At 31.7% G+C, this 21,588-nt stretch overlaps 1 protein-coding gene across 1 annotated transcript in view; it reads left to right on the top strand.

Moving 5' to 3' along the window:
• LOC149488125 (uncharacterized) overlaps window positions 1-14,171 on the top strand; it is an 87,318-nt gene extending 73,147 nt beyond the window's left edge. The window contains exons 8-12 of the mRNA XM_089695831.1: window positions 392-606; window positions 3,048-3,186; window positions 10,625-10,730; window positions 12,671-12,814; window positions 13,547-14,171. Of these exons, the coding sequence (XP_089551957.1) occupies window positions 392-606; window positions 3,048-3,186; window positions 10,625-10,730; window positions 12,671-12,814; window positions 13,547-14,131 (1,189 nt within the window). The 3' untranslated portion in view covers window positions 14,132-14,171. The remainder of the gene's footprint in view (window positions 1-391; window positions 607-3,047; window positions 3,187-10,624; window positions 10,731-12,670; window positions 12,815-13,546) is intronic.
• Window positions 14,172-21,588: the final 7,417 nt, after the last annotated feature.

Raw genomic sequence — 21,588 nt, 5'->3', positions numbered from 1 at the left:
CTTTTAAAAGCTTCCATACAATTTTGTAGGTACTTAAAGATACTCAATTCAAATACCTTTACAGTAACAAAATAGGCATGCCAAACTTATTCCAATATATAAAAGTTCTTCAAATAAAAGAATATTGTTTCTAAACTGAATATCGAGCCTGTACATATGAAATTTGAAATGTTCTTTGAAATAGACATTGTTTTATGAACTATTGTATAACTTTGTTCAGTAATTTTATTTATTTTAGTTTAGTCTGCATTTTGAACAGTTTTGTTTATAATAGAGATCTTCTAGCTAAACATTTTGGTTCGAATTTTGTTTATTGCAACTGTGCATAGTAAAAGAAAGCCTTCCTCCACTCCACTCATTTCACATACCTAACGTTAACACTTGTCCACAGAATATCCGTAATCTTCCAAGTACGGTCAGCGAAAGCTGTCAAGATATCAGACATGTACCTACTCCGTCGCATTGGTGTGATCGTCGGCGTGGCGTGCGTTCTGCTGTCCATACGAACGCTGGTCGCGCCTCCTGCGGTTATAGTTGGCAGGACTAAAGAGGATCTCAAGGCGTACCTCTGTAATACAGATTGGTGGGACCACTCTTTTACTACACGTAAGTAATTGGATAAAAAAATAATTATTTAAAATTAAAACTTAACATAATAATACGTTAGTGAATTTTAAAGTAATAAGTAAACCAACCACTTGTAACAAAACTTATTTATAGATTGCAAATAAACGGACTTTTTACTTATTCATAAGGATTAAAAAAATTATCCTGATTTGTATCTTTATAACACGCTTAAAATCTTCACCAATATGAGGAACTTGTACGGGCTAGCCGTACATCCTGAGTCAGCGATTTACACGATCCAATTACATTACCGCAAAAACATCTTTACGAATCAGTCTGCGCTCGCGGCTCGTGTAAAGCGCTCGGGATGTATGCGCTATATCAACTATCAATTAATATCATTAACTATCAAATATCATTCTATCTAAACTCGATTTGACCGACACGGGCAGATTTAATTCAAACATGTACAAAGTACCTACATGTATCAAGGATTGTAATAATGTTAAGTTCCAATATAAGCTTGAAAATTAATACAAAACATTAATTATTCTGAAAATTGAAATAGGTATTTTGACCTTCGCATACCTAATATAAAGAATCATACGTTACCAGATGTAATAAAATATCAATCATTTGATTGATACACTTGCATGTTGTAAGCGAATTTGCAAGATCCATGCCAGGGCTCTAGGAAAGCCTTTCGCAGAAGCAATAAGTCTAACACTGGAGATCCCACTTGCTTTGATATTGATCAAATATAGTGTTGATTGCTCTCCAGGTATCAATGATATACGCCTTCAAACAGATTGGATTGGGATGAAGAGGAATGTTACTTTATGATGACATAATCTGATATTGGCACAGAAGAACAATACAGTTAAAATAATTAAACATAAGAAGAACGTTACAGAAATTAGATCGAAATTCATCAGCACGTTGGTGAATACAATTCTGAAGTTTAAAAGATATAATTGAAACGCTTAGGAGTATGTTTGATAATAATTACGCAAGTAATTATGTACACTTAAACAGAAAACTGCTTAGATTCGTTTTTTAACTGCATCAAAGAATATGGTAATTTTAATCTTGATTTAAAGCGAGCAAAGCTCGGACGAGTAGCTATAGTCCTTTCCACCTAAGATGATTTCTGTGACACATCGATTTTTGACACGTGTAGAGATGTCTTTACTGAAATAATATCAATTGTTTCCGATAATCGATAATATTTTATATGGAAATGAAATCGATTTGAATAAAGTACCAAAATTAGTTTTTTCGGCATTTCACCAACAATTAACTAAAGAAACTTAGCAAACAACAGCAACAAAAAGTCAACAATAACAATTAGTAACAATAACAGAATACCACGTAAAGTATCAATATAAAAATGCAACTTGTATACAAAGCTGACACACACGTACAGACGATTGACTCGATTGACAAACGATCACAAGATGGGCGCCGATTATATGATTTTCCAACTCTATGATTTTTCAACGATCCATTTCATGTACACGAATTGCGTAGGTATTATATTTTTGTGTTATTTTATTTTATTTTTCATTATATTAAACTAAACATTGCTGTTTTTGCCGCCATAAAATAAAAATATTATGTTCTTAAATTATTTTGGCGTTTTAACAAAAAAATACGTAATTCGGAACACGATGAAGTGTCACAGGAATCATCATAGGTGAAAAGGACTATAGTGAAATATATTAGCAAAATGTGTAATGTAGTTGTTGACGAAAATAATAAATGTTTTTCTGTCATCATTCTTATCAACTACGTGAGAGGAATACGAAAAGTTAAAATTGGATATAATCTTTAATAAAACGACATCGCGGTCAGAACGAACATATTTTGTGAATTTGTGTTTTTGACAACACTGCGATAAGAGTCGCGCCAAGTTTGCTCAAAATTTGTTAAAATTTCACCGTATTTTGTACTGAACGTTGTATTTTATGTACTTGACGGTTTATCGCTCTTGTAAATTTAACCTGTTTAAACTTAAATTGTGACGAGTATTTTCATTTAATATCGTAAAAGAAAAACAAGATAACAGAGAATGAATGAAAGTTAAACACGTAGGAATTATTTAGTTATTTGTGTTTTATCCCCTTTTGAGTTTGTTTTAATATTTTTATATCATAGATACTTATAGGGAATACAAAATAATACGCTACATAAGATAGGTAAGCTCAATGTACTGGCACCTATACAATAATATACATAATTTTAAACAGAGAGCTCCTGGGTTCGATGCTCGGTAAAAGAAATTAACAATATAAGCAACCTTTTTAAAGCAGCCACTTTTCAATAAATTACAATAGATTTAAAAAAAAAAAATATGTTTCAGATGTGTAATGATTACCTATAATTTGCGCCATTGCGCCACCCACACTTACACTAAATACATCATCTAAATACTTAGAATAACTAATAATAAATAATAACTATAACTGTATGTTCTGTAGTGGAGGTGATATTCCTAATGTGGGGGATCCGCCTGTGCATCATGGTGAGGAAAGCGCCCTCGGAGTTCAACGAGAGCCGCTTCATATCCATGGCCATTTACAACGAGTTCCTGCTATCTGTATTTCTTAATATATCTATGTGAGTATATTAGTATTTTTATTCATTACTAGCTGTGCCCCGCGGTTCTACCTGCATTGCTCCGAAACTTTGGTCTTACTTTGATGATATAATATAGCCTGTATGACCCGTAATAGTAATATTCATGAAATTTTTAAGTAAAACCATGTAGTTTTTGGGTTTAACCAGGACATACAGACACACAAACAGAAATTCTCAAAACTGTATGTGTGGCTTCGATATCGATTGTAGATTACGCCCCAAGTATTATTTTAGAAAAATTTTCAATGTACAGTTTTGACTTTCTTTTAGATTTTATTACATGTAGGTATGTAATTTTTTATTAAATATCAATTATTCCTATGTAAATTACTTTATAAAAATATGTGATGGAAGAAGCATTTTTTTATTATTTATTAGTGTATTATTTAACCTTGTAACAACAGTTCATTTTAATTATCAGTCGTATTAAATATATAATCTCATCCAATTTCAAAGAGATTACTGGATAGACTTGTTTTAAAATTCATGAACTTTATTATGAATATCATACAAAATTATTTGTTTCTATACTTTTTTGTTTATTATTTCCCAACAATCTTTGTGAGTAGGACCGGAATTCTCAAAACAAACGGAATTTTAAGACAGATGTTTTAAAACTATTGGCACAACAGCTATTCTTCATAAACGCTCTCTCTATAACAGCGTAAATAGATTCTCTATAATATCATATTAGTTTAATTAAATATTTTCTATCCGTCAAAATCCTACATAACATGATCATTTAAAAAGGACTTGAAATCGACTGGACTACAGTCGCTTTCAAGTCCTTTTAAAATGAACAAATATAATTTAATAAAAACATCATTATTTTATAAAACATGAAAATATTTTCATACAAACACCCACAAAGCACGTTAATTACAGTAGCTTTTTCCAAAAAAAAAACAACCTAAAAAGTAATTTACAGGATTTAATTTAAAATTGCATTAACAACGACTAAATTAATAATAAAACAAACGAAACAAAATATTTGAGTTAACGAATAGCTTAAAATTAATGATTTCCAAATTCCAATTATAAAACTTTTAACAAAAAAGGTCACTGAATTTTTACGCTGAAATTTTTTGATGTAATCTATCAGGGTTTTGGAGAGGTCTTTTAAATTATTATAGATAAATCAACATAATATGAGATATACATGTGGCCTATTTGTATAAGAGGAAAAAACGGAAATTAAATCTTAATATACATCTATAATCTTATATATAAAATTCTCGTGTCACAATGTTAGTCCGCATACTCCTCCGAAACGGGTGGACCGATTCTCATGAAATTTTCTGTGCATATCGGGTAAGTCTGAGAATCGGCCAACATCTATTTTTCATATGTACCACGGGCGAAGCCGGGGCGGACCGCTAGTATAATATATAAATCTCGTGTCACAATGTTTGTCCTCAATGGACTCCTAAACCACTTAACCGATTATAATAAAATTCGCACACCATGTGCAGTTCGATACAACTTGAGAGATAGGATAGTTTAAACATGTAGGTATCACGGGCGAAGCCGGGGCGGACCGCTAGTATAATATAGAATAGTATCTATCTAAAGTGAAGTCCCATGTCCCCTAGTGGGGTAAGGGGCAGATGCATTATACATCTGTTTCACTGATCGATTCTCTTTAGGGACAAGTAGGTGATCAGCCTTCTGTGTCCTACTAGAGCGAGACATTTTTTTTTCTTCGTCTCCACCGGGAATCGAACCCAGGACCCCTCGGTTCTACGCTCACGCGTCAACCACTGAACCAAGGAGGCGGTCGTATCTATCTAACATAAGGTCTAAACATAATTAGCAATAAGAAGTATAAAGAGTATTATTATTGTTCGTCAATTTGTGAAATTATCGCTCAGAAGAAAATTATTTCACAAACAAGCTTTTTATTCCTTAGTGATAAAAGCCCATTATTCCCATAGCATTTCTTCTTTAATAATATCTACGAGTACAATAAGAGTATTCATTATTTTAAAAGCTCGCATCCCTAACATTACTTGAAAAAGCCAGTTGTCAAGCAACTGTCGTATTACTGGATCAAAATTATTTATAGTACTGGTATAAATCAGCCGCCGCCGACAGTTCGCTAATTACACACCAAAATATTTAGTTTAATTGCTTCGCTATGAGCTCAGTACTAAATCAATTATAATCAAAATGTCTAGAGTGAACATGAACGCGTTTCATTTATCTTTATTCACATCTCGATTGCTTCAGGGTGCCTTTCCACCAGAGATGTGCTATGCTACGTTGCTGTGGATGCGTTTGATATCCACGAATCATATTCATTAATGCACATAGCGTAGCATTGGTGGAAACGGCCACATAGTTTAGGTACTAGCTGCGCCCCGCGGTTTCACCCGCGTGGCTCCGCTCCTGTTGGTCTAAGAGTGATGATATATTATAGCATACAGCCTTTCTCGATGAATGGGCTATCTAACACCGAAAGAATTTATCAAATCACCAGTAGTTCCTGGGATTAGCGCGTTCAAACAAACAAACACTTCAGCTTTATAATTTTTGGTATAGGTTAAATTTTCGTAGCAAATAGCACAGCTATATAGCACATCTTGGTGGGTAGGCACCCTTAATCAACGAAGGAACACATAGCGAGGAGTTTCAAAGAACCAATATGTTTGACATGTGACATCTGTCAAACCGCACTTAGCCAGCTTAGTAGATTATAGCCTAAATCTTCTACGGTCTAATGGTCATAATGAATTGCTTTTCTATAAGACTAGCTTTTAAATAATACGTCGAGACAATTGCAAATGGGCCTCAGATTTAATTTCAATTTTATTTCACTCGAAAATATCCGAGTTAATTTTGAGAATGGCTGAGAATTTCACAGGATTAGACCCGGGCTTTGGAATGTAGATTTACGAAAATTAGACTCGTATTGTTATTAAATGGGTGTTATGGAGATTATAAAAGTATTAAGTGATTTAGAGGTTGGGCCTTTGGGTTTGGACGCGGTTTTTGACAATGTTACAATTTGATATGCTTTAAATATATATACAGTGTTATATTATATTATTTTAAAATTAATTAAATGTAACAAATAGACACACAAAAAATGCTGTTTTCTTGTTTCATATAATGTTAAGTTTTGAAAGCCCGCGACTTCACCCGCGTTTTCAAAGAAAAACCCGCATAGTTCCCGTTCCCGTTGGGTTTCCATGATAATACCTATCCTATATTGTGTTAATCCAAGTTACCCTCTATTTGTGCTAAACATGTAATCGGTTCTATAGTACTTGCGTGAAAGAGTAACAAACATACACATACACATACATCCATCCTCACAAACTTTCGCATTTATTATATTAGTAGGATAGGATAATAGTTTTCACTTTGATTTATATGCACAATAATGCAATAACACAAACTAATGCACATGTATCAACTATTTGCTTATTGCAATACAGATCAAAGCATTTATCTTAAAGTTTGTGTCGATTCATCATAAACTAAAGTTCTGACGTAACATACTGCATTGTAGAGATATTATCTATATGTACAAACATAAATTACATATAGTTTTGTTAATTCTGTTTTGTAGAGAACAATTTATAATATTGGACAAACCTACTAAATTATTAAACTAGTTTAATTAATCCTGTTTTGTAGAGTAAGAATAATTAATAATATTGGACAAACCTACTAAATTATTAAACTAGTTTAATTAATCCTGTTTTGTAGAGTAAGAATAATTAATAATATTGGACAAACCTACTAAATTATTAAACTAGTTTAATTAATCCTGTTTTGTAGAGTAAGAATAATTAATAATATTGGACAAACCTACTAAATTATTAAACTAGTTTAATTAATAATGTTTTGTAGAGTGAGAATAATTTATAATATTGGACAAACCATTCAAATTATGGAACAATTGCCATTTTGAATTTAGAAATAGATTTCAACTGAAATGTGAAAAACGGAAATAATTTATGGCCACGCATTTGCGTGGCCTTTTACAACAATTTACATTTGTAAATTGTTGTAAAAGGCCGGATTAAATTAATATAATGCATAAATCCAATATAAAAGCCACTAATTTATAATGCATTAATCCTATATTTTACTGCTTAAATAAAACATGGCAAATTAAATTGCATCTATACTCTAAATACTGATATTATAAAGAGTCTGCGAGTTTGTGACGTTTTTGAGGGTAATCTCTGGATCTACTGAACAATTAAAATTACCAATAGAAACCCACGATGTCTGTAAGTGTATTTTTATTTTCTTGGGAAAACCCGGACGAAGCCGGGAGGAGAGATTTGATCTAGATTATGATAAAGGAATATTAAAAATATAATTATATTATACGTCTTAAAACTATCTAGCATAATATCTAAGCGACCTAAAATATCTGGAGCACGATATCAAAATTCCAAGAAAGTCTACCGTTAACCAAAACTAATATTGGAGACAGGCGAAGTTTACAAGGCTCAGAAGGCAGATGCATGCTATAACGCTAAGTCAAAAGTTCTGTTAGCTATAATAATCCGATTTATTATTACTTTTGTTCTTTAATAGTTAAAATCTGTATGGTTAAAAATAACATGAATGCTACGAGTGAAAATTAAATTGGATTGTATTGATTGAGGAGTTTTTAATCTCGTTGATATTGATGTGACGAAACGACTTTACCTGGAAAATTATAGAATAAATTACTATATACAACGTGTCATTTATCATATTACTAGGTTTCCGCCCGCAGCTTCGCCCGCGCAGTCAAAGAAAAACCCGCATAGTAGAACCGCATGTACCTATCCGCATTCATTTTTTATAGAATAATTACTATATAAAACGTGTAATTTATCATATTATCAATGATTCAACTTAAACTCAAACATTTATTTTTTAATTAGGTAGACATCTTCTAGAAGCACTTTTGAATCATCATTACCTACATATTTTTAACATTTACCACCGATCAGAAAGCAGTATCTATGGAGGTGAACAAAATATGTCACTTTAGTTAATGTTACTCGGTAAAATCTTATATATAAAATTCTCGTGTCACAATGTTAGTCTGCATACTCCTCCGAAACGGGTGGACGGATTCTCATGAAATTTTCTGTGCATATCGGGTAAGTCTGAGAATCGGCCAACATCTATTTTTCATATGTACCACGGGCGAAGCCGGGGCGGACCGCTAGTCTTATATATAAAATTCTCGTGTCACAATGTTAGTCTGCATACTCCTCCGAACGGGTGGACCGATTCTCATGAAATTTTCTGTGCATATCGGGTAAGTCTGAGAATCGGCCAACATCTATTTTTCATATGTACCACGGGTGAAGCCGGGGCGGACCGCTAGTAGTTTATAAAAATCTAATCTTTCCCCTTTTAATACTTGAGATATAAACTCTCATAAATAAAACCTTGCAAATAAAAAATGCTGCATAAAACTGCATATTGTTAAAGTCGATGCAAAAATACAAAAGGGAAAAATACAAAATACAAATTCTTCTTATGTATTGTGTTTTTTCCCGTCAGTGACAGATGTTACAATGTCTTTGATTTCCTTGCGATATTTGTGGTGCAGGTTATATTTGCATCTTGGATTTATATTTATAGTTTCATTTCAGTATCAGTTGAATTATATTTTCTTTTATTAAGGTGGGATCTTTCGAGTGTATGAATAATTTAGCTATTGAAATAGTGCTACAGTACTATTATGAATTTACTGTACTTCGCTGTCATTTTATTAATATTTTTCACTAAAATAAATAATTAAGTTGATTGTAGCTAATATTTTTCGGCAGTTCAATAAATTTTAGTGGAGGGCTTTATACCAACGAAGTAAATAAACTCAGGGATAAACATACAGTTACCTATTATTTGCCGTTAGTATTTTATTTGTATTATTTAGATGTGGAATTTTGATTGTTAATAATTCAGTAAACCCGAAAAAAATTAGCTTTATAAGACTACTATCTTATATATAAAATTCTCGTGTCACAATGTTAGTCTGCATACTCCTCCGAAACGGGTGGACCGATTCTCATGAAATTTTCTGTGCATATTGGGTAAGTCTGAGAATCGGCCAACATCTATTTTTCATATGTACCACGGGCGAAGCCGGGGCGGGCCGCTAGTAATAAAATAATATCCTTGAAATAAAACATTACAATACATCAATTAATAATTATAATAAAAATTTCAGCTATCATAATAAGCATAGGTACTTAGTTCAAGACTTTCCATATAACATTAATATACATATTGCACAAATATCTTTCCTGGACTATATCCGGACTATGTTGCGTATGGTCACGTTATTAATAACGCTAATCCTTGTTGACATGTTTCGATAATTGCATTGTCTGTGTTATTCTATACTAGCTTTCCGCCCGCAGCTTCGCCCGCGCAGTCAAAAAAAAACCCGCATAGTTCCCGTTCCCGTGGGATTTCCGGGATAAAACCTATCCTATTTCCCGGGGTAAAAAGTAGCCTATGTCCTTTCTCGGGTATCAAAATATCTTTATACCAAATTTCATGCAAATTGGTTCAGTAGTTAAGGCGTGATTGAGTAACAGACAGACAGAGTTACTTTCGCATTTATAATATTAGTATGGATTAGCCTCACAATTAATAACATACATGATGCATACATGTAATTGGTAGTTGGGGCTCGGACAAAACCACGGGAGAAAGCTAGTATTTCAACAGCTTAACAGTTACTCCCGTACACAAGGTACTGTAAATATGTGTGTAAATTTTCATCAACATATGTTCAGTAGGTTTGACGTGAGTCTGAAACTTTCACATCTTATATATAAAAATGAATCGCAAAATGTGTTGGTAAGCGCATAACTCGAGAACGGCTGAACCGATTTCGATAATTCTTTTTTTATTATATTCCTTGAAGTACGAGGATGGTTTTTATGTAGAGAAAACGTAAATATGTACCACGGGCGAAGCCGGGGCGGACCGCTAGTTTACAATAAAAGATAAATGAGAAAGTTATTTTTATTTTCAGGGCATGTTTCTTTAGATTGATGGTCGTCTACCCCGACGTTCCGAGTTCAAACCAACCATTAATCTATGTTTTCCTAGTGTCAAGGATTTAAGTTTTTTTTTTGTGATACAGAGATTTTTATGACTAATAGAACCAACTATAAATGTTCATTTATTATATCCGTAATCCTTTCTTTTTAATTGATAATTCTGATATTTTATAGAAGTATCGAGGTATTTTTAATCGTGTTTTTGTCATATATTTTATCCTCCTTATTAGTTTAGATTTTTGATGCATTAAAAAACACATCATTATTTTTTGTTGTATTTAACAGCTATGACAAACTCAGAGATCCTGAAATACTTGACTTATTCACAAATTTATTAAAAAATTCAGATATTTATAAAAGTCAATATATATTTGTTGCAGGTTATTCCTTCAGTCACCAGCGAATCCCGACCTCCTGTATATAATATTCTTCTGTCACACACAACTAACTGTGACTCTGCTGCTTTGCTTTATTTTTGGGAGCAAGGTTAGTGACCAAGTGTGCTTATGTCTGTCATGTGGATAACTACACACGACTGACTGAGAACTTTACTAATAATAAATTCGTGTAAGCCTAGTCGAATCAGCTAAGTTACAATTTCTGAAATAGACAAATTATTATTGATATGATAGTAAATAAACAACGGTAGTGATAGTGAAAAGAACGTTATTCTTTAATGTTTATTGCAATATCTAAATCTATTTAAACAATATTAGACTGGGGTAGAAGCCTTTGAAAATAATGAAAAGATAAAAAAAATCGCAGTCGGATGAAACCCATTAGAAAAGGAGGGGAATATGATAAAAATGTAAGGAAAAATAAATTACGGTCAATCCGAGTTCGGGAAGCGGGAGGGGGGAGCTTTTAAGAGAAAAAAATGGTTTCTCTCGATTTCCGAAAAACTACAAGTCCTATAGAAAAAAGTTCAATGGCAAAGTTGTAGGTAATTAAAAGTACTAAAACTTTTGTATTCATAATTTTTTCACATAACCTAAAAAGTTAGGTGAAAAATTCAAAAAACCAAGTTTTTGGTCTTTTATTTCTATCTGCTTCAAAATTTATTTTTTTTCTACGAAATTTGGTGGAAACTTACTTTATTATGTCCCAAATACACTGTAATTTATTTGATTGAAAATATTTATTTTTTCGCCTTATTTTGAATTAATACCAAAAAAACAACCTAATTTTCAATCGAAAAGTCACCCGTCAAAATATCAGCTTTTTTCAAAAACTTGGGGTGCCTTTTATTCATTGAAATCTCTACTTTCATATGGTGTAAAAAAAAATAAACCCCACTATAGTAAATGTTCTCAGGAAATGCATACAAACAGTGTGATAATGAGCTTTTACTACATCAGGCACACTTCTCGAACTCTATATCTTCTCTTGTATCGGCTTTTCGGTAATATTTCAAAAGAAAAATAATTATCTGTTCTAAGTTTAATATTTTACAGCATATTCAAAAGCAAAATGATGTCGATAAAAACATTTCAGGTAGTTCGAGAAGTGTGCCTGATTTAGTAAAAGCTAATTTTCAGACTGTTTGTATGCATTTCCTGAGAACATTTACTATGGTGGTGTTTATTTTTTTTAGGTGGTGTTTATTTTTCGTAGAAAATAAATAAATTTTGAAGTAGATAGTAATAAAAGACCAAAAACTTGGTTTTTTGAATTTTTCACCTTAATTTTTAGGTTATGTGAAAAAATTGTTAATACAAAAGTTGTAGAACTTTTAATTACCTACAACTTTGCTATTGAACTTTTTTCTATAGGACTTGTAGTTTTGTCGAAAATCGAGAGAAACCATTTTTTTTCTCTTAAAAGCTCCCCCCTCCCGCTTCCCGAACTCGGATTGACCGTAATTTATTTTTCCTTACATTTTTATCATATTCCCCTCCTTTTCTAATGGGTTTCATGCGACTGCGATTTTTTTTTGTTTCAAAAATTATCTATTCTAGTCTATATATAATTCAACACATTATTTTTCGTTTAGATCTTTCCGCAAAAAAAACATCAAATTGTGAATGAAACTAGAGTTCACACCTGTCCGATTGATTGCTCGTTAAATTGTGAACGAATGGTCGGATCAACTCCTCTATTTGTTTTCTAACGCTATGAAATATTGCTGATGCTGACCAATCAGAGACAACCTTTTTCATTTTTGAAATAAAACTTCTTTAGGCGCCTTGAGAGTAAAATTTCAAGGTCATGTCATGGCAAAACCGTCACGTCAGGGAGTAAGGTGACGATTTTGGTATCTTTGAATTTTTTGCCAAAGAACTTTTCTGACTTCTGACACGTGTGGTCGACACACGCGCTCTTTTATTCTCCATCTCTCTATAGATACTAATCTGTAAAGCCCATGATTTATAATTTCTTGGTCACGTAAATGGCATTCTTAATAAATTTGAGTTATCTTGTAACAGGCATATATGGTCTACAAAGGCCAAGGAAAAGACGATCGAGAGAAGACAGGCAAGTTCAGGTCGAAGCCAGCAGAGTCCACTTACACCATGACGACCAATAGGAGTACTCGCTTCTGTGATAATATGACTGAGAGGGAGTTAGAGGTATGAAAAGGAGGATGTTTATATAAGACATTAACTATGTTTCTTTATGTAACTGTAATTGGATAAAAATTCAATAGAAAATATCAGGTAGAATTGATTAAATTACTAGTTAGTAAAAATATGTCCATAATCTCTTCTACTGCTATCGCTATTAATTAAAATGGTTCATGTTATCATGTATCAATTTGCTGAAAATGGAGTCAATGTTGTCAGATGTAGTCACCCTATACTTGTTAATTTTGAAATTTGATACTCCCAAAATGACGATAGCAATACGCTATCGGATATTGTGTTTCATTTTGTATTTAATTTATGATAATACGATCCTATTATAATATTATAAATGTGAAAGTTTGTATGGATGTATGGATGTTTGTTACTCTTTCACGCAAAAACTACTGAACCGATTACAATGAATTTTAGCACACATATAGAGGGTAACTTGGATTAACACATAGGATAGGTTTTATCCCGAAAATCCCACGGAAACGGGAACTATGCGGGTTTATCTTTGAAAATGCGGGCGAAGCCGCGGGCGGAAAGCTAGTTATTCAATAATCCGATGACAAAGCATATAATTTCAATGGTTCCCGCATCACATTGGCCGATAATATTTAAAACAATTCATATTTTATGGACACATTTCCGCTTATCAACTCGTAATTCATCCACCGTTCATATATCATTATTAATTTACTGTGACCGTTAATTATTATAATTCCATTTATCCAGGAGGAGTTCAAAAAAATATGCAATCAGCTAGAGAAACTAAGGGAACGTTGCATACCAGTTAATAATATACCAAGGAAGATAACAGCAATGTTGGATGCGGCTGCTCTGCATGAGCGGAAACCTGGTGCTTCTGATTCAGCACCACTCAAACTCAACACAGTATTCAGTGCTGTGGCTGATAGACTCATGTGTACTGTAACACCCGCAGAAGAATCAAGCAGTAGTGGCAGAGACTTGCCCTTCGACGCTCCACCATCATACAAACAAAAATTCACACCTACCAAGAGTGTAGAAAACAGCAACGCAGAACAGAGCCAAACAGATGTTACCACAGATTCTCCAAAACGAAAAACAGAAGAAGAAAAAGAAAACGGTGTGTTCAAGATTTCGGGAGAAGCCAACTGTGGTGATATACGTCCGCCAGAAGTGAACAGAAATGGTTATAAGAATGATAAAAGAGAAGAAGTCAGGTGTAGTCCGAGCAGTTCAGAAGTTAGGAGCGTGCGTTCGGGCCACGCTAGGACTCATGCAATAGTTATAAATTTGGATGATAAAAGTCGTTTTACTGAAGAAGTCACTGTTTAAAGACTGTACTTAGATTTCAGTTGCGTAACGACGGATGGTTTTTGTGATGTTTTATTAAGAATAAATTATATATTAAGAATATGGTAGTTTCGAAATATTAAATTTAAAGATGTATGCAATGAATTTTCTTATTCAATTTGAGTTCCAAAATTAATGTCGTATTCGAATACAAATGCTTTCTAAAATCTTTAATAGGTACTGGAAAAATGGATATCTTCGATCTGTAATAATCATCACAAAAACCATTTGACCTGTTCAAAAGTAGATAATTATATGCTAGTCTTAACTGTGATTTATAAACGTAAAAATGTTAAATTTAAAATACCATTATAGCTATTAATTAGCCATTTATGCATATCAAATAGAAACTTTCTGTTATTCAGGTGAATTTTTAAAATTGAATTTGAAATGATGTGGTATATCGGAGAACTCTGAAACGTGTTTCAACATAAGTACACTTTTACGATTTATTTTTAGCCTGCTGTTTTAAATACCCAGAAATCGTTCAATATTAAATATTAATGAATTAAAATTAAAGGATATGATTTTAATGAAATTTGGCCAATTCATAATATCATTTGTATTAGTTTCATATTTTCGAGATGAATTTTAAATATTAAAAAGGCATAAAAAATTTTTAGTTTGTGTATATTTGAACACTGTTCGGAAATACAATTTTAAAAATTCGCCTGTAAATTAGTTGTTAAACTTGTAAATATTTACTAAATAAAGCTTCAGTATTAGAACCAACAGTATTACAATATTATATTAAGTTCTAGAATACATACGATGTACCTATTGTTAAGTATTTGAAGTTTATGTATAATATATAAAATAATAATATTTCATTGATTGGTGCTTTTCAAATCTAGAATTCCTAATTTATAATCTGTTTTTATATCTTTCCTAAAATATTCATATTAAAAACGTTTCTGTTTAAATACTTAAAGGCAAAAGTTTATTTCAATCTCTTTCTTTTTTAGAGTAAAGTATGAGTTTCAGAATATACATATTAGAGAGAATTTATAATTTAACACCTTAGATTGGAAGTGAGAGTATTTAACAATGCAACAGCAGACATGCAGGAGTTGGGTCGAATTCATAATGCAGATACTAAAGACCTGTTCGCCTATTTTCATATTTTCAATTCTCTACCAATAATACTATAATTATTTATAAAGCTCTTCATACATGCCATTTAAATTAGTCTGAATATTGCTTGAAAATAAATATAAAATCACATATTAAATACACTGAACATTATTAAGCATTAAACCAATATAGAAAATTGATCAGAATTAAATTGAAAAACGTGATAAATTTTTATTGACGAAACTGTTTTCTGAATTGTGCATATTAAAACGTTATAAAATTATTAAATTTTTGATTACGTTATTACCTTGTTAGTTTAATGTATTTTATTTTTTGTCATGAAATTATTCTGTACGTATGTCTATAAATTTTATTAATTGGCCATAAACAAAATGGCGTTTACCGATTACAAAACTCATGTTATGAATCCGATCTAACTGCCAATAATTTCAGGATAAATGGCACAATTCCGTCGCTTACAAATAAATTACTATAATATTCACCGTTGTAAATATTAACATAGGCATAAAACCTGTAAATGCAATGAAAGACATTTAGTGATGACATGTAACTGTTTTATGTATTACGTAGTAAAGATACGTAAACATAAATCTTTGAGACACGCCCTCTAAATACATATAGATATTATATTTTTATTTGATTATAATTAATGAGTATCTCACAATAAATATTATGTTTCCATTTATATAATTTTCTTATAGAACAATGCTATTATAAATAAAAAGGTGTAGATAGTCAAAAAGCGCTATCTGGCTAATGTGGCTTATTAGTCTTTGTCTCTTTTTCACTCACGATAATTGAAACATGCCATTTCACTTTGACGTCTAATCGTAAGTGCGTTTAGTGTGTCGTTTTTGAAGCTCGTATTGTGATCGAATGTTGAGTTCGTAACCTATCTACACATGTAACTTATATTAACATTGGTATTGAATTGGAATTCCATTGCAATCTTAGACTTTGACCAACCAGTCTCAAAGAATATTGTATCGGGTGCGATCTCAAGTATTATTCTTGCTAAGAATTTCAATTTGTTTGTGTAGAATATTCTAAGCGAGTTTTAGTCGTATTGTATTTGTCATTTTAACACTTATTATATTAGTTTCGCCTTTATGTTCTTTTGTAACCTTTAGATTCGATTTTTAGCCACATTAAACGGACAGATTTAATTCAAATTTTGTATACTTATCAAGAATCGGTGACATTATAATAATTTTATATTATTAAAGAATATTATGTTTTCTCTTTTTTCTAGCTGTTATTATTATTTAATTCCAATTTTTTATTTAGATGTAACGCTTAACAAATTCTCAGGTTTAAGATGAATTTTGTGAATGTGTCTTAAAGATTTAAACCTTGATGTTATAGCTATAATACTGACTTTTATTCTAAAAATTGCTTCCTTATAGAATCTAAAATAGGTATAAATGTCTATATGTATATATACATTGTAGGCTTTATATTCTACAGTAGATAACATTTAAATAGGCTTCAATAATTATGATATCCATTTAATACTATTTGTCCACTTCTAAAGACATCTAAAACATGTTGAACCTTATTTATATAATATGTCGTCATAAGGCACAAATTACATGAATCGATATTAGTATTTATGTAACTGCAATGGTAAATGCTTACAACTCGGTGCAATGCTTTTAATGACAAATGACTTTCCAAGATCTATATAAAAACAAAAACATAACATTTTGAAGTGTCCGCCTTTTCAGTCACAAAGACTTCTGAGGTTATTTATTTTCTGTGACTCTCTTATAAAAAAAATTATCATACATACAATATTATACCTATAGGCCACAGAAACAAAATGCATATTAATTTTTTCTTCTTCATTTCTTTCTTTTGGTCCCTCCTTGGTTGTGACAGTTGACAAACGATCGACAACATTTCAATTTAAATTTTTACAAAAAATATGCTTTTTTGAATAATTACGTTTGTGTATAAAATATCTTCCTACTTATGGGATTATTAATTTTTTGTTCACAGTAAATGGAATAAAAGACATTAGATTTTGTTTTCAGTTAACTCCGTTTGTAAAAATAACAATAATATGAAATTTGTTTAAATGCAATATTATCTTATGTTACCATTATGTATAGTTAAGATATTAATAAAATTGTGTTTTTTCATGTATATTGATAGTTTATCTGTTGTTAAGTTTACATTAATAAATATAATATGTAATTTATTTATAGACCTCGATTATAATGCCAATTATCTAAAGAGCCAAAAATTTTAATGCTTCCTTAAAAAAGTAACTTGACATTAATTTACTTTTAAAAGATTTATATTTTAAGATTGTTATTAAATACATATTTTATTTCTTTGTCTCGGAGTTGATTTAATAATAATATGATGTTTTCATAAATTATTCAAATTATTAATTTAGAATTAAAGTACAAATGAGCCATTCCTAATTAATGTTATATGCGTCTCTCTATTTATGTAATATTACGTATTATTTGTAAGTATTTATTGATATTAACTATATATTTAATTTTAAGATAGTTACCATGTGTTTCATTTTCTTGGTTATTACTCATTCTTCTTCAAATATTGTTCAAATTATTACGATTTTATTTATATTATTAGTAAATAAAACTCAAACTCAAACTTAAACATTCATTTTTTTTACACTACTATTTAGTAGCACTTTCGAATCGTCATTACATAAGTATTTTTAACATTTACCACCGATTCGGAAAGCAGTATCTATGGAGAAGAATCGACAAGAAACTCCATAGTTGTTCTTTAATATTCATCAAATGAAGATTTTACGACATTCATAAATTTCTTAACCGTTGTTATTACATTTTTCTCATGCATTTCTTCAAATATTAAAATTGTACCAAAATTTGTGCAAAAATACGATTAATTGGGTAAGCAACAATTTATTTACTTTTCATAAATATAATTACACTCTATAGCAATTTTTCACAATAGTTGATATTATACATAACAATAAGTATACCAACAGTGGGACACCCTGTATAATAGTGAAATTTGTGAAATTAATAACATTTATAAGTAACTAAATGAGAAATAAAGTTTCTTTACACTAACATCTGGTTTAATATTTTAAATTTTATATATAGTATTTGTAAATTAACCTTGTAAATAGCTTCAAATGTCTGCAATAATATTATAGTTGGTAATTTTACTCACTTAAAATATCAGTCAAAATTTATAAAGTGGTTTAAAGTTTGCAGTTTCATTTCAGTAATAACAATTATTTCTTCTGTTTCTCAAAAAAACGTATTTGCCTTACTTTTGTACATACGATATCTATTTCACCATTTTTATTGACTAGTTTAACGCGAGAAAAATTATAGAAATTCCCTTTTTGTACAGACTCTATCTGCTCGTTAAATAGCTCTAGCAAACAATAAATGGCGTAAATACATTTAAAATATTCAATATCTAATTTGAACAATTCCTTATGAAAAATTTACACTATATATAACCAAATACGAGTTACAACAGTTATCTTTTGTATTCACCTAGTTTTCCATATAAATGCAACATGATGACATACGTACTACACCCAGATTGCCGCCCTTTGATACCTAACGGATCTCATTGTAACGCTTTCAAGTTGTGTTTGGCACAAAGGTTATTGGAAATTATTAGACCACTTCAACTCTGAAATGAACATTTACGGTCTGAATTTTTGCAAAGGCGGCGCGATTTGCGATAAATCACTCCTTTACAAGCCAAAAAGAGTGATGAGTGTATTTTTAACAAATTATCAATATCGATAAGCATAATGAGAAATATTATTACGAAATAATATGTTGTTAAATACGTTCCTATATTGAGGAAAAAAATCTAAGAAATACATATTGAAAGATCAACCTATATTCAACGTTGTCTATGCTATTCGTTAATTTCACAGAACAGTAAAAACATAATTTATTTTTGAAGTGAAAACTTCTTTAGCGGTGTTGGGTATAAAATCTTAAACTCGCGTCAGGACACGTGGCCTGATCGAAAAAGCGTAAGACGGATGTTTTTTTTTTAAGCCCTTATATTCCATGCGTAAGACGGATGCCATTCCAAAATATCAAACATGCTGAACGTTAATAATCAAGTTTTCGCTTCTGCCGGCACTCCCGGAGTGCAACCCGCCTTTTTTTTTTTGAAGTGAAAACTTCTTTAGCGGCGTTGGGTATAAAATCTTAAACTCGCGTCAGGACACGTGGCCTGATCGAAAAAGCGTAAGACGGATGTTTTTTTTTTAGCCCTTATATTCCATGCGTAAGACGGATACCATTCCAAAATATCAAACATGCTGAACGTTAATAATCAAGTTTTCACTTCTGCCGGCACTCCCGGAGTGCAACCCGTCTTTTTCTCTATTGTATTATGTGCATTAAATAAATATAATTTATAAATAAATGTGCCACCAAATATCACAATATCTAAGCTATATATAATATTATAATCTCACCAATCGCATAAGAATCGCTAATCGCGCCGCTTATGTATGTGTTTAAGCCGAAGAGACACGTGTATTATCAAAGGAAGATGCGAATTGGTTGTTTGAACATTTGTGTATAACAGTGTTGAATAAATGACTTTATAGACCGGGAGATACTGACACAAAATTTCGAGTCATTTGTAACAAGGATGGCGGTTCTACAGGGGTCTTAGTACGCAATGACAAAAAGAAAAATGATGGTGTGAACGCTGGTACCGGTGGCTTAGTCGCGTGGGCGTTTGTCGAACTCGTCGGAAAAATAGCGAAAGTCAAACGATTTGTAACACAAAAATTTTAGAATTTACCGATAGCCCATAAAAAAGTAGTAGGCGGTAGTGTCATGCCATACTTTTCCGGTGTGACTTACAGCCCACCATACCGATGCGAATGTGTTGATTTAAATAAAACAATCATTCAACCATTTGTACCAGGCTAACTTTTGCACAGGTAACTATCGTCGTGCAGCCATTTACGAAAATCGCCATGCCATACTTTTCGGACGATTCCAAATGGTCGCCATACCGCCGAAAATCTGCAAAAAATTTTTATTTCGCCAAACTTTTTGTACCAGTATTGCATTTGGATTTTTGGAGAGTATTTGATAAAATGTGACCATTATTATATTTGCCATACTTCTAGTAGGGGGAAAAAGTGCTGTCATACTTGAAAACTTAATTTATTATTAATTTATATAAGTGCAGATTTCCAACACATAGATCTTTGAAATTTTGTATTTATATTTGTTGATCCTCAAACTTACAGGAAAAATAAGTGCCATACTGTTACAAATCGTTTGACTTTCGCTATTTTCCGACGAGTTCGACTAACGCCCACGCGACTAAGCCGCCGGTACCAGCGTTCACGCCATCGTTTTTCTTTTTGTCATTGCGTACTAAGACCCCTGTAGAACCGCCATCCTGTTACAAATGACTCGAAATTTTGTGTCAGTATCTCCCGGTCTATTATAAAACTTGATTTGTTTTATTTGCATTCAATAGATGTGTAATTGATTGGAATAGAACGCAATTTACTTCTCTATTTATGGAATAAACAAAATACTAGATGTATTTGCAATTTGAAGCTATTTACCAAATTGATGTGTATTGCGTCAACTGTAATAAAACGGCTATTTTTAAATACTTTGTAGCATGTTTGTTTATTCTGATTAATTTATGAAACGGCTGTACCGATTCTTTTTGAATAATAGCTTATTTAGAATTAGTGACTTACTGGTTTCTTCTATTTCATACACAAGATTTTTGATAAAAACATTTGAAAAACTTAAAAATAGAAAGCCTAGGTACATTTTAAATAAATAGTCAGTGTGGATGCAAAAGGCCCGTTTCGTATTACAACCAAGATTTGTCCAAATAATGCTTCCTTGCAAAATCAAAACACTGAAATAGCGGAGAGGTTCCTTAAAAAGACATCGCTTTAGGATTATAATACTTACCTTCACCCTACCTATATCCACAAATCCCGAAAACAATAAATTCCAAGACCTGCATCCAGGGACTTGGCTCCAATCCAGGTGACTGTAACAGTCCAAGGCTTTCCATCAACCGGTGGTTGTAAGCCAAGCTGTAACCGTATATCAGTATTTGGGATTTCTTTATTCATTGTTTTAGCTGCGTTTAGAAACTTAAAGAGGATTTTTGGGATATAGTATCAAACCTGATAAAATGTAGAGCTTTTTACTAATATTATGAAGCCGAAGAATTTGTTTGTTTGAACGTGCTAATCTCGGGAACTACTGGTCCGATTTGAAAAATTCTTTCGGTGTTAAATTTATTGAGGAAGGCTATAGGCATATATATCATCACGCTAAGACTAACAGGAGCGGAGCAAT

The sequence above is a fragment of the Colias philodice genome, chromosome 6 (genome assembly GCF_061535455.1).
Source record: "Colias philodice isolate Cphi_HAF_F1 chromosome 6, ilColPhil1 Martin Lab GWU primary, whole genome shotgun sequence".
In the NCBI taxonomy this organism is placed as follows: Eukaryota; Metazoa; Arthropoda; class Insecta; order Lepidoptera; family Pieridae; genus Colias; species Colias philodice.
This window is presented reverse-complemented; position numbering and strand designations above follow the sequence as displayed.